Source organism: Orbicella franksi, chromosome 14, assembly GCF_964199315.1.
Source record: "Orbicella franksi chromosome 14, jaOrbFran1.1, whole genome shotgun sequence".
In the NCBI taxonomy this organism is placed as follows: Eukaryota; Metazoa; Cnidaria; class Anthozoa; order Scleractinia; family Merulinidae; genus Orbicella; species Orbicella franksi.
Window position 1 is genome coordinate 18,492,190 of NC_138158.1, and position 14,939 is coordinate 18,507,128.

The window sequence follows — 14,939 nt, forward strand, 5'->3', positions numbered from 1 at the left end:
ATCACCCTAATGGTGTTTTTCTAGCTTGAATTAAAAAACTGCAAGTTCTCATTTGATTTGAAGGACAGTAGAAGACCCGAGATTGGTAAGGAATTCATGCCAAACCTGTTATCGTTCTCTAAACTTGTTATCAGGTCTTCCAGATCTCGCTTCTCTTGACTGTCCATGTCTCTCTCAACTTGCGTGGTACTGGGAGACTAAAATAAACGAAAAAGCAGCAAATGAATAACACGTTTTATATAATAATCAAATCAATGCGCGCGCTCAGATTGGTCAATCAGCTATGGTTTATTGTGCCAGTAAACTCATGGAAATTTCGCGTGTCTTCTGAATTATTATATAAAAGCAATAGACCACAAGTTTTTATGGTTTACACGCTGATAAATCACTTGTAAACCATAAAAACTTGTGGTCTGTTGCTCAAATATCTTAATACAGGCTTGCTTGGGGCTTGCTAAAGAGTTATCTTAGTTCAAACTTGCCTAAAAAAAAATGGAGTTAAGCTCGCGAGGCCAGCTTAACATACTTCCACACAAACTCGTCTTGCTGTGGTCTAACTCAGATTATTAAAGACAGGAAAATAGGATAATGCAATTCGTAAGTTTTCACTGGCTTAGCCATCATGGTATATGACCCATTATAACATGCTCTACACATTGGTAAGCGTAGGCGTAAGTTTTTTAAATTTTATTTCAGTTTTCTAGATTTTGGGGGGCATTTTTAATAAAACAATCATTCCACTCGCACTCGTGGAATAATTGTTAATTATTTCCATGTCAAGATACATACCGCTGACTCTGGTCTATCAGTTAAGCTGCAACGAAAACAAAAGCAAAATTGATTTTCTTAAAGCTTCAGCTGGAAGTTTGGCCAGTTGTGGATGTTGTTTTTTTATAGTGTGACCAAGGAGTTAAACTCTGCAAGACCGAAAACAACGCCATCATATGCACGTGGGAGGACAGAGGATTTGAACCAGGGACTTCCTAATTTCAAATCCGGCTTATCCGTTTAGGGTACATTTATATATCAGTGCCTGTAGAGCTAGCTAAATATATATTGCAAGTGAATCAATATATGAAAGTTCTCAAATTTGAACTCAACTGGAAAGAAAAATATGAAGACATGAATAATCATCACAGTTACATGGTATACACAACTGATTTTAAGGGGAAGGTCACTCCAAAAAGCTTACTTTTACGTCTTCACCTATAGCAAGTTAACATTCAGCTTTTCCACGCACCGAAGTTTCAGCCTCTAAAAAGCCTACTGGCCTGAAGAAAATCATCTCGAAAGAAGACCATTATTCGACTTCTGAGACCGCCATTTTAAAACTGTATTTGGCAGCCAGGCCGTGTTTATGTCAGGTCATTCCGTCCGACTCGAAACTGGCGAGAAGCAGAAAACCCTGCAACTGACTTGGCATCCTTCACAAGGTCAGCAAAATGTATTTTTTCCAAGCGATTATCCACTTCACTTCTTCACTGCTATCACTTTCGGAGTTTAGAACATGTTTGGCTCAAAATGATTTGGCTTAAGAGCAGCCATAATTCAGAGTGGTAGCTGAAAGGCTTGTCGGAAGCCATTTGGACAAAATCTCTTGGACGGAATGACGTCACGAAAACGCGGCCTGGCTGCTGAGTAGTGTTCAAAATGGCGGCGACGATGGAGAAATTTTGGGCTTCTGTGGAGACGAATTTCATAGGGAAAACCTGCACTTTAGAAGCTGAAACTTCGGTGAGTGGCTAAACTTAGTGCGAGGTTTTTTATCAACGTTGAAAAAAGATAAACACTTTTTGGAGTGACCTTCTCCTTTAAGCAGTTGTGAAAATAACGCCTGAAAAAGATTTAAGCCGGAACGTTTAAGCCGGAATATTTTTCCTTTTCAAGTGTTCTTTTTAAAACTGCTCTTAGAAGCTATATCACGGTTTGCGCATCTTGAAATATTTAGCCCAAAATTTTCAAGTTCTTCGTTTGTAATCCGCGTTAATCTTCGCCCTCCTTAACCACCCTTGTTCCTTTATGGTTCATTACTATCTCTTTGGTGCTTTTCTATTTTAGTAAACCATTATTTTCAGGTTTCCTTCAATTTAATTGTAATTTTGTTGTTGTTGTTGTTAAAGGTAATTTTGTGCGTGGCCAAAATAACTCAAAATACCGTGAGTGAGCTCTTTTAAGTTGTGTTCACAACTATGGTCATTCGTGTCTTTACAATGCAGTTATTAAAGGCAGAGCTGTAAATGATTAGTTTCGAACTGACAAACTGAATTACCTTTTTGAATAATGTCTTATAGGACGATGTCCGTCTTCCCTAAAGAAATAAAAATCACCAGATAAAATTAAGGTGATACACATTGACAATACAACCCTTTTCATTGGTCAAGAGCGATTTTCCAAAGACTGACAAACCCAAAAGAATTCGAGGCGAAATATCTAATCAGTAGCAAGCACGCGAAGATTCGTAACTGGCGAAATGCGTAGGAAAACACACAATAACTGTGGGCAAGCACAGATGTGAAAAGCGCGCGAAAACTCATACCTGGTGGCAAGTGCTGATGTATAGTTTAACCGACCGTTAGCACGGGAAAATGTGTAACAGGAGATAAGCGCGGGAAAAGGCGCGTAGACAAAGTAACGATTCCACATCTGACTGGCCGGAAAGATAACATCATTACTCTGATTGGTTACAGAATTTTGCACGAGGTTTTTGGACCAATTGTACGGGACTTAAAACACCCATCCACTGTCGAAAGGATTTGGAGAACTACTCTAAAAAATTACTATAGCATGGATTATTATAGTGTTTAAGAGTCCGCTAAGGACTTTGCCATTATTTGACTGTTAAAATTCGTTTGACAACTTTACCCAACCCGCAATAACGCTGGTTTTTCAGGATTCTTTGCATAACCACAATCAGCGAATTTCCAGTTCACTGCCATATGAAGCCCTCCCAACAAACAGATACTACGATTGCCAGTTGAGTAAGGTGCGACGAAAGTTTGACGACCAGGTTTCAACGTTCAACTTGTCTTGTTGTCACGGGCAACCGGCTCCGATTCCAGTAGCAACTTGTCGGCCTTTGACGTCATTGGCAGCAAAGCGCGCGAAATTGTAGGCGACAATATTGTTGCCATTGGACACGAGGAAGGTTGGCCGTGGCAACACCGTAATTTTAAGTCCAAAACTTCGTCACCAAAGCTCCGTCGCGCCTTACTCAACTGAGAATCGTAGTAAGCTACACTGCGTGGAAGCAAAGAACTTCGATTCACTTCGCTTTCTCAAATAATAACTTACATGTCAGGTCCTGCCATTACAGGCCGTTCCTTGATTACTTCTTCATCCTTTTTTGTCTCGTGGTCGCTGAGTCTAACAATTATAAAGAACAAAAAACTAAATAAGAATGAAGTGAAGAAAGCAAGGAAGGAAAATGAAGGGAGGGTAGGTAGGGAGATACGTATTAGGGGAGAGGAAGATGATAGGCAGGTAAACAGGCAAGAAGACTAGTTGACAGGCAGGGATAGAGTAAGGCAGGCTGGCAGGCAGGGCAGGCAGTTATTAGGAGAGAGGAAGGCAGACATGGAGGTGGACAGGCAGGCTGGTAGACATGCAAGTACGAAGGCAGGTAGGTAGGGAAGGAGGCAGAAATGGAGTTAGGAAGTGCTAGACGCAGGCAAACAGGCAGGCAGAGAGGCACAGAGGCAGCGAGGGATGAACTGAAGAGGGAGGAATGAGGCTGGCAGGAAGGGGGGAATTCAAGACAGACTCCATGCACAAACCTTGCTGCATAACTTCCAAGTTTGTCGTGTGTTCCTGGAAAAACCTTCATTGGAACAGAAGCATCCACGGAATCCGTACTAAAATAGCACAAAAATTTAAAACTGTACCTCTCAGAATTAAATAGTCTAACAGTTAAGAAACCATCCTCCCAACATCACCAACATTTTAATTAAACGAAAATTTAGTATTCGTGAATAATAATAAAAAAATGGTTTAAAGAAAGTTTATCCTGAAATTGTGCGTGTCTCAGGGTGGCGTAATGTTCAGCGCTTTTCGGTTCCGGATCGAGCATTCACGTTTCAAGCTCTGGCCAAGGTGTTCAGTAGTCTTGAGTTCTTGAACAAGAGACTTCTTTCTCCTGTTGCTTCTTTCCACCGAGAATAACTAGGTAATCGCCAAATAAGAACCTGACACAGCACCTTAAGACAAGCCGTTTATGCTCTTCAGAAACCTGAATAAGCTCTAGCAGTTTAGTGTTTCAGCCACTTTCGCTCGAATATACGATACTTGTATTTCAATCCCTGCTATACAATCAATCAATCAATCAATCAATCAATCAATCAATCAATCAATCAATCAATCAATCAATCAATCAATCAATCAATCAAACAAACAAACTTTATTCAAAGAGGGTTACACTTAATGGTTGTATAACTAATAAACCTGTGGCCCTCGATTAAGAATTAAAGGAGACTTATCATAAATATTTTTTGAGACCTAAATTAAAAATCTAAATATACAAATATATGAACATGATATAAAAGCTAAGTTAAGAATTAAATACTCGACATTACCAGTACTCAGTCTAAAAATAATTGTCTAAAAATGGAATAAAAATCCTCTCCCTAAGCTGACTTAATCTAAAATGTTTATATAGTAAATTCTTAAAAATATTTACAGATTGAGAGGTGCGTATTTTAATGGGGAAGTGATTCCAACATTTTAAAGTTCTTGAAGAAAACGTGCGGCCACCCTCCTTGACTCAATTATATCTTGCAGGTAGTGTTATTCAATTAGCACCACGTGTATTTCTACTATTGTTACCTTGCATGTGGCTGGCATGCCTGAAATTTGAATTGACCAATCAGGATTCAGCAGGCAGGAAAACCTTTCCTGTCCTGACGTCAATGTAAGTTAAGAGAAAAGGCATTGAAAGCGGACAACTTTTCTCACTGGAGATGGCATTAAATATTCATGAAAAGGGATTTACAATTCCCAAAACCGTATCAGATTGTTAAAAAGTGAAAAATATGAAACCAGGAGTCCCTCCTGTATGAAACATTTTGTGTCTCCAAGCTTGCAATTTGGCGCCAAAAATGGGTAGCCAACGTCCGACATGGCAACTCGCTCGTAGTTCGTAGAGTGTCGCCAGGTAGGATAACAGTTGTGTTATTTTGAACAAAATATGCTGTTCCCCATAAAATTAAACCCGGAATTCTCAAGTTAACTATTAGAAGAGACCAAAGCAACTTAAGCATTATCTTTATTTTTGTTAGCTGTGAAGAAAAAGGTTATTATCGTGTCGTTTCGGTTGGACAGCTCAGTTTTGACTGCCGCTCGTACTGCGCGCTCAGTCGCCGTAATGCAAGGTGAGTTGTGACAGTTCATTTATGTACTCAGGGCTCGCACCTATGATCCTTCTGTACGCAATTAGGCACCTTTTTATATCGGATTCTGTATACAGACGAAATTGTTTTACTTACTCGTCTTCGCCATCAGAAGGTGTCGCATCTTCCATTTCAATTGGAATAAACCTTCCCTTGGAGGGATGTTCAGGCGCCTTCTTCTTTTTCTTGCTCACTTTGTTACGCATCACTTTGGCGAAGTCTTTTATATCCTCTTTCTGCGTCGACTGTTTGAGAAAAATTAATTGCTAGTTATCGGTTACATAAGTGTATTCGGAAGTTCAATTTTAAAAACACAGTTCAGTACCTCAGTAGGTGAATACATGAATTTAAGGCAAACATGAACTAAGTTTGCATGGGAAAATTCACAATTTTTTTGTAAACCTGAGCTTGCAGTGTTTTGAATTCCACAAAACGTTTTCGTCGAGTACTCAGATAGACTAGGCTATTTAAACAAGAAGAGACAGCCGTTTTCTATTTCTTTCATAACTAAAGGCAAGAAAAAGTTCTCAGTCGAAACCTTGTTTGTGGGGCTTATTATCGGAGAGATTTCCGTGTTAAAAATTGGGGAGAGGGGAAAACGTGGCAGATATTTTACAATGGCAGCTATAGAACTTACCACAAGACAGTACTCCTGGGTGGGGTGGCCTATTTTGTGCTGCTTATTAACACGGCCAGACCAGAAACATCCCTGAATGAAACAAAATAACGGTATAATTACTGTTACGATCGAGCTCAGCCTAAACTTATAAACTTATGTGGTTGTAAATCAAGTTTATGCTGTAAATTATCTTCTTGATTGAAGTGATTCGTCTACTGGACTGGACTTGACGTTCAAGGGACAAGGGATCGGGCGTTGGTGAGGTCATCGCGTCGTGTCCTTGCACGAGACACTGCACTCTCACAGCTCATCTCACAAAGTGCGTGGATATAAGTTGTAGGTGATTAATAATAACACGGTCTAGGGACAGGAGGCTCATTGTGGTCTGTTCTTGCACAAGAGTTAAGACACTGGACTCTCACAGCGCCTCTGCCAGGATAGAAGTTAAGTGTATGTTGTACGTTCCAGCGATTCGTATGATGGAACGGATTGACAATCAGAGGACAACAAATCGAGCAGGGATAGGGTCATTGTGTTGTATTCTTGCGTGAGACATTAGAGTCTCGTAGCACCTCCAAAGTACCCTGTAAACAAATAGGTACCATAGGAGCTGCTAGGCAACCTGTCCAGGGGATATTCTAACAAAAACTAGCAGACACTACAAAGACTGGAGCTGAGCCAGCCACAACATGATTGAGACTACCATAAATAAAATGCAGTTTCTCACCTGGCACAGATCAAAGTTGAAGCACTTTAAGCATCGATATCTGGTGAAATTAAAAACGTACCGTAAGAGTGACAGAAATACAGTATAAAAGAGTGCCAAGCTTGTTTCTTCATTTCCTTATCACAGCCAAGAAGGCAAGTGACCCATTCCCAAATATTTGGCGCACCACCTAAGAATGTTCAGTAGAAAAATAACGCGAGCGTTCATGGCAAGCGGAAAGAACTTTACCAGGCCAACATGCAACCTCGTTCCCAGGGTCCTATCTCGACCCTGAGAACGAGGTTGCATTCAGTGGCAAGCATCACGCGATCTAGTTAGGTCTTGTTACCTAGCAACAACATCGTCGACAAAACCGTGGGTTTTCTCAGAGCAGCGGCGGGATTTCACGGGATTTCACTGAGCTGTAACTGGAAACTGTTTCCACGACTGGTCAAATGTCATAAAGGTTGTGGACTTACCTGAAACCCACAATAGGATACATCTTGCACACGTTGCATTTCGACTCGTGTTTCACTGTGTGAAAAAGAGTAAAACATGGTGTTAACTTCTTTGCCGTATCATCCGATTATTAGCTTACAAGAAATTTTCCTGATAAAGGCCAATTTTGATACAGTAAAATTCGAACTAGGATTCGAAGCTTAGGGGAATAAACAAAAAAAACCTACTGAATTATTCACCCTTCAACCTAGTCACTAGGCTCCTTTCCCGAATTCCGAACAGAAGCCAGAATAAAGAGAGCCTACAAGTCACTTCTAAAAGCTGGTTTCCGTTTTTAGCGAGACTTCCTTGCGAGTCTCGCGACTCGATCTTTTCATTTTGCGACTCTCTGCTAACTGAAGAACAAGTCGACTTGTGGTATGCCTACCTTTGACCTCAAGGCGTTTTTGTTTTTCACTCTTTTTCTATAAGCCTCATAGCTAAGTAATTTTTTGTAGGCGAAGCTTTCTTAATGGAAACCCTTGTAAACAGACAATGCTACTTTTGGCGGCCAAACCCACACTCTACAGCTCTTTACAGAGTCTGTATGAATGCGTGTCAAGCCTATATTTTATTTTGTTTATTCCGTCATGACTTGAGATCGGTAGTTGTTGTTTATACAGTCGAACCTCCGTTAACGGCCACCTCCCTACAACGGCCACCTTTCTGCAACGGTCACCTCCCTACAACGGCCACTTTTTTTTGTACTGGCGACGGTCCGAACAGTCACTCTTATTTTAATCGCTATACAGCAGCCACCTCTCCACAACGGCAACGGCCACCAAAGCGCGTCCCGAACTACCAAAATAACCTCTCCACATTAGCCAGTTAATCAACGACTGACGAACGGTGTTTACAAAACCCCATGTTATATTGTAAAAGGTGGCGCGACTTGATCCGTACCGCAGGTCGTTGGTCTCTGTTGCTGTTTGGTTGCTGTTTTATTGATATATTTATTACAGGTGTCATGTTACACCCCTACCTCCCCATAACGGCCACCTATCTACAACGGCCTCTTTACTCTGTTCCCAAGGTGGCCGTTGCGGAGAGGTTCGACTGTAATGGCATTAATATTCATTTGTCTAGTGCGAGGGGTGCAATCTCCTACAAGCGGCCACTTCTCTCTGTTACCGCTTGAAGGAGCTCAGTCACGGTATTTTGAGTGCTTTTGGCCAGGTACAAAATTACCTTTAAATTGAAGGAAACCTAAAAATAATAGATTACTAAGATAGAAAAACACCCAAGCGATAATAATAAACCTTAGAGAAACAAGGACGGTTAAAGGATGGAAAAGACTGACACGGATTACAAACAACGAAATTGAAAAATTTGGTGTCACCCAGACTGTACCTGTCTCGGACACAGCTAATCTGTGAAGTGTTGGTAGCCACACTATAGTTTGTGGCTCCGCAATCATCCACTCAAGAAACTCGTCGGCAGACACTCTTTCTGGTATGGAGACCTGTGTTAACAACAAAGAAGACATGTTTGATACAGAGTCCACTGACGTTACAAACGCTGGGAGCAGATTGAAAATTCTGCCCATGACAAAGAGATGTGGTAATTGTGAAGAACAGTTCCCGAAATAACCTGTCAGCCGTCTATCGGTGGACTGTTGGCCGACTGTGGAACGACTGTTGTCCGAAAGACCGCCGACAGGTTTTGGCCAACAAGCAAACAGTCGGCCAACAGTCGGTGACGTCTCGGTAGGATGTCGGTAAATTGTCGGTAATACGTATCACTTACTTCGATGTTGTATTTCCATACTGCAACAAAGATTTATGATTAATTGAAACGAAAGGTATAACCTTCTGAATTAACCAAATGTAAACCTGCCAACGCTCTGTACATGCCTGCGGGTCAAAAACTTTCATCTCAAGCCTAGTGGCACCTATGGAAAAAAAATCTCACGCCTACATGTAGCTGAAAACTTTGAGCTAGCTTAATAACTAAAACCCATTTCAAAAATAACAATTTTTTTAACCAATAAAAGAGTTCATATAAATGACGGTACACTTCCTTCTAGCCTGTATGCGGAAGTACTGGCGACGGGATTAAGGAACTCAATCACGTTATTTTTGAGTTATTTTGACCACGTACAAACTTGACCCTGAAAATAGCGGTTAACTAAGATAGAAAAACACCAAAGAGCTAATAACCATAACGGAGGGATGGGCAACCTTTGCCATGTAAAAATGTGATGGAACAAGGATGGTCAAGGATGGAGAAGATTAACGCAGATTACAAACGGCGAACCTGAAAAAATTAGGCTCAACGTTTCAAGATGCGCACTGAAACGTTGACGTGACTCCTTTAATCCGCTTGGCGAAACATATAAAGGGAATTTATGCGAATGTGAAGTATTTGAAACGTATCCGGAAATCTTTGGAATGCCTTCAGAAATCTTCGGAAGCATTCGGGTATGGTCGGGCCTTCTTAGAAAATCCTTGCAGTTCCAAAGTAAAACATGTAACGCCTGTGACTCAGCAACAATTGGCAGGTACACAAATCGCAGGGAGTGATTCACATTTTAAAGCAGTATATATTGTATTAGTATCACCCAACTAGTGGACTAATGCAAATCCTGCATTTTGATTGGCTACGCTACTAGGGGACTATAAGTAATAGCCATCGAGTAGCGAAATTGGCGCCATCGAGCGTGACGCTTTCTTTCGTTTTATTCCCAAATGAATATTTCTTCAACTTGCATTTGCTAACTTTATTATTGCCTTTTCTGTCCGACTAGTTGGGTGATACTAAAACAATTAGACCCTTCGCCCTCAAGGGCCACGGGTCAATAGCCCATTCGGCTTCGCCTCATGGGCTATTGACCCGTAGCCCTTGCGGGCTACGGGTCTAATTGTTAAATAGCATTCAAATTCAGATTAAGATTAAAAAATTTAGAACTCAAGGCTACATTACCCTTTCAAAGCAGTTTCTAACGGCTGGCTCCACACTGGATCCACTGAACGAGGTACTCTCGTCAATATACTTTGGAATCTAGACAGAAAATTTTAACATACACTTGGTAAATGTTTGAACATGTATTCAGAGCACTTCACTGGTCAGCATTCTTCTTCACACACTCATTTTATCCCTTCAGCGACAGCCTCAGAGAATCGAAATAAATAAATAAATAAAATAATTAAATAAATAAATAGACAAATTAATCAATTAATTAACAGCGATGACGTTAGCTCTTTAAAGAGCCACGCCTTTGTTAAGGGCAGAGTTGAATGTTTGACACATTTCTTCAAATATAAGGCGCTTTCCATTCAATGAAAAAAATTCAACACGACGAATGGAACGGCATTTTCGGAGGTTAGCTAACATATTTTGAATCCAGAAACCAAAACAACTCGAAGCCTAGCGATTAGCGACAGAAATCAATTTGAATACTATACCACAATAGAACAATTCCCAACAATGCGACAGAAATTTAATTGAACCTTAACGGCGCGGATAAAAGAACTCGGAGAGTAGCGATCAGCCTAGAAAATAACTCAACAAAACAACAGCTCGGAGCGAAGTGGTCAGCGACAGAAATAATGTTGAATAGCTGTACAGCTACTCACAAAATAGCTCGCAGAGAAGCGGTCAGCCGTCCCCTTTTCTTTAAAGAAAAGAGGACAACCTTGAGAGGTACATGGTACCATTTTCAGAATTTTTGGTTCAGATTAATGCCGTTGGAATGGAATAATATATTGGCCACATCTCTCAAGTGTCGCACAGGAAGGCTAGCTGGATGGTTTAGGGAGAGGGCAAATGAGTGTGTGAGAAAGTTGGTTAATCTTAGGCACAACTGGTTGTCATGTCCAATACAAACTGATACGGTTCGAAACTGCGTGTAAGGTGCGTGGACACTGCGTGTAATGTGCGTGTAGTACATGCGCTTTACGCGCGTGTAATGCTGCAATCCTTTGACCGGTATTGTACAACTCAATGATCCATACAGTTTGACAGATCGTGCAAGACAGTTTTCAGTCCCTATACAATCAGAAAATTGTACCTCATCAGGGGAATTTGGAGTATAAATCATGTGTGTAATATTTGAGCGAGGGGGTGAAACGGTTTGTCGATCCGTACAGTTTGTAAGTTTGTACTAATCGTAAACGCAATTTACGGTCCGTATATGGTCCGTAAAATACATCTCATTAAGGGGACTAGGTATAATTTTCCGACCGTACACAACTCAACAGGAGGAGAACAGTGAAAAGAGAGCTTAAGGAGAAAGGATTAAAATCTTGGGCCGAGGTGGCACCAGCTGCAGAGGATCAGACAGCCTGGAAGCCTAGAGGCGACAGCCCAATTCTCCACTAGGAGACCAGAACAATGATTATGACACAGATCGTAAACAGTCTTTTACCGTCTGTTAAACCGTACAGATCCAAAAGTTGTTTTATTTTTGAACCATATCAGATTGTGTATATTGGACAACCCTGGTTATTTCACCCAGTTATGGGTATTTTCACAGCTGCAGGGATTTTCAGTCAAGATATAATCATTGGGCTTGAAACCAGAAGTGGAAGGTCTTGCTAAAACACAGTCAAGATAAATCTGGTTTAAGCCACACAGTTTCAATAAAGCAATTTTCAATTGAGTGCTGTAAAACCAAAACCAAACCAGTTACTTACCAATAAGACTACAAAGCCAATCTCAAACCGTAGTAAAACCAAAGGCAATTCAAGTGATTGCCTGAGTACTTTTGACACTCAATTGTAAACTGCTCTAAGTACCCTTTGCGTAAATTAAGCCAGCTAAATTTTGTAATACACCCTGGAACCATCCCAGTACCTGTAACATCTCTTGCAGGAACAATTTCAGCCTTTTTCTGTCCAAAAATCTTTGGCTATTACAAAACTGTGAAAACAAATCTTTGGAAAAAACAAACATGTTTATTGACATATTTAAGGTATACAGTATCAAAACTGAATCCCAATGATACAGTTCCAGGGGGAGGGGGAGGGGGGAGGGTACTCCCATAGGAAAAGGTCAGTCTCGCTTAGGGGTATAAATCAAGGATTCTGGTCTCACTTTGACTTAGGGTGCTCATGATGAAACACCATGTGCAGAGTCTATTTTTAGCTGTCAAAGTATCTTTTAGGGTGCAATCGAAGAAATAATAATAAAAGAAATGCTCCTATTTCTGTGTTTACAATAGGCTTGATTTCTGTTGGTCTCTCGAGTCTGGTCTGGTAGCCCGGGCTCCTTTCTTAAACAGCAGCTGGTAATCAAGCATATGTTGTTTTAATTGGTATCCTTCAGGGATCAAATAAAGCTTGAACCACGCCCAGATTGGTCTCCTTTAAGGATTTAATTCCAATTTAAAGACAAGCCTCCCCGACCTTTTCATTTGGGAGTCCCACCTCCCGGGATATGGTCAACTCTCACTTCTCCAATCCAATGACCCTCATGTACTAAAAGAAATTTGTATCAACCAACATGTTTATGTACCAACTAAATTACTAGCAAACTAAATTCAATTTAAAGCTAGTCCAGTACATTGTGTACACCTACAGGAGTATTTTTCTTGAACCTTTTCAGAGCACATCACAGAGAGACCAACCTTCAGTGAAAGAATTGGTACAAAACCCGTTCTTCCCCTGTAATTTAAAAAAAAAAAAATTAGGGCAATTATATTTTAAAATAGAAAAATTATCATGGCTTCCTTGTTGATGTTCCCTGAAAAACTAATGGAAAGTGCTATTGACCTTTGTACTTTAACATTGAACTCAAAAGACTTTTTTTACATTTGAAATTTGTTAAATAAATTAAAATTGATATGATCGATTAGTAATTAATAATAGTAATAATAATAATCATATCTATAACAAAATTCTCTATCGTGATTGGCTCTCCTCGCGCTTATTTGTCATGTAATCTGTGCGTGATCACATGGGTGTCCAATTACAGGTATCCAATTTGAACTTTTTGTAATTGGATACCTGTTAAGTGGAAACCCAATTGATTCGCATGTCAATTACACACGCTTTAATGGCTTCTTTTGCAATGTTTCGCACAGTTTTCAAAACTTATGAAAAGCGCTACGGACGTTTTCGCTCAAAAGAAGTTCTGAAAAGACATTTTTAATTCCGAAATTTAGGTAAATTTGTTATAGATACGATTAATTATTAATTGGACCTTGTGTCGTACAATTCAGGGAGTGATCCTGCTCTTAATTTCATATCAGCCTTGCGTTTCACGCTCGTCCATTTTTGAAATTACTCGCATGATTACTCCCTAAATTGCACTCCACTTGGTCCAATTACTATAATAATTATAAATCATATTTATATAGTGACATATCCTAAGTTCATGGTGCTTTACAAACTAAGAAAAAAATACACAAACAAGTAAAGACATAACCAAGTAAAAATAATGGGACCTTGTGTTGTATAATTCAGGGAGTAATTGCGCAGATTCATTTCAAATTGCCCTCTCGCTGTGCACTCATCCATTTTTGAAATCATTAACCAGTTTATTCCCTAAATTGTACTCCACTCAGTCCAAAATTACTATTACTGGCAATTATTATCTAAGTTAAGTTAGAAAAATAATGGCTTCCTTGTTAATGCTTCCTACAGTTTCAAAAACTTATGGAAAGCACTTATTCCTATACCTCAAACGAAGTGCTCAGACGACTTTTTTTAATTTTGAAATTTGTCTGACTCATTGATACAATATAACTAGTTATTGGACTTTGTGTTGCATAATTCAGGAAGTAATTGTGCAGATTCATTTCAAATCGCCTTCGCACTATGTGCTTGTCCAATTTTGAAACCAATCACCTGATTGCTCCCTGAATTGTTCTCCACTCAGTCCAACTTCACTAAATTATTACTAATCATAATCACCAAGTGAACGTAACATAGAAGTCATCTAAAATTTAATTAACAACAGCAAAGAAAGAAGTTACATTAAATTTTAATTATACAGCAAATATCCAACTTCAGTTTTGTAGTTTTTGTTATTGCGTCAAACCTTATAATATTTCTGTACTTACGGGTCATAGACATTCAGAATCCAGTTAAGCACCAGTTCACTTGCAAGGGAGACATCTATGGAACCATCACGGCTACCAGTTTGATTGTGATTGTCAAAGATATTGGCAATGTTTCTTGTAAGTTCAGGTACAGACAGGTTTCCCTCCACATAGCCATTCTCAATTCCTTCCAGTCTCAGGGACTCTTTTATTACTTGTAAATCAACCATGTATACTACAGAAACAAAGATACAAAACAATAGTCAGTCTTTAGAACTGGACATACTGTACATGCACATGTATTGCATTATTAATAAGTATTTCACCAGTTGACATAAAATCAGCAAAAATTCAATAGCTAGGATTAATATTTACAGGTACATACAGTGCTGTAGATGGATATGCAATGTAGCTAAATGAATAAAATTTGGACTTTTTTGTCAGTCAGTGAGTAATTTTGTCTTAATTATGTTAAAAATTTGTCAGCCTTGTTCCAGCTATCGACAGGCTCTAGATGATTTTAAGTATTAAACCATTTGAGACAGTACATTATACATGTACAGCATTATGCATATGAAAAACTTAACCCCTTCCTTGTCATACAAACTGTCTGGGTGCATACATGTACTCTGTTCTTGCTATTAATACTGTGTACACATGCCCGTGTGTAACCAATTGTTAAAACGACAGTACATTCATACATGTATAACATGACCTGACTATATAGTTATGTTCTGTGAAAGTTGAACTTAC

The 14,939-nt window shown here is 39.6% G+C and overlaps 1 protein-coding gene across 2 annotated transcripts in view; it reads right to left on the reverse strand.

Moving 5' to 3' along the window:
- The window catches only part of LOC145468727 (dystrophin-like), a 29,233-nt gene that overhangs the window by 10,164 nt on the left and 4,130 nt on the right, over positions 1-14,939 (reverse strand). For both annotated transcript variants that reach the window (XM_081452428.1, XM_081452430.1), the window contains exons 5-18: positions 14,208-14,421; positions 12,722-12,807; positions 11,999-12,078; positions 10,127-10,204; positions 8,555-8,666; positions 7,186-7,240; positions 6,728-6,767; positions 6,019-6,090; positions 5,478-5,626; positions 3,774-3,851; positions 3,292-3,363; positions 2,270-2,308; positions 790-814; positions 106-197 (exon numbers count right to left, since the gene is read on the reverse strand). In XM_081452428.1, coding sequence (XP_081308554.1) covers positions 106-197; positions 790-814; positions 2,270-2,308; positions 3,292-3,363; positions 3,774-3,851; positions 5,478-5,626; positions 6,019-6,090; positions 6,728-6,767; positions 7,186-7,240; positions 8,555-8,666; positions 10,127-10,204; positions 11,999-12,078; positions 12,722-12,807; positions 14,208-14,421 — 1,192 coding nt within the window. The remainder of the gene's footprint in view (positions 1-105; positions 198-789; positions 815-2,269; positions 2,309-3,291; positions 3,364-3,773; positions 3,852-5,477; positions 5,627-6,018; positions 6,091-6,727; positions 6,768-7,185; positions 7,241-8,554; positions 8,667-10,126; positions 10,205-11,998; positions 12,079-12,721; positions 12,808-14,207; positions 14,422-14,939) is intronic.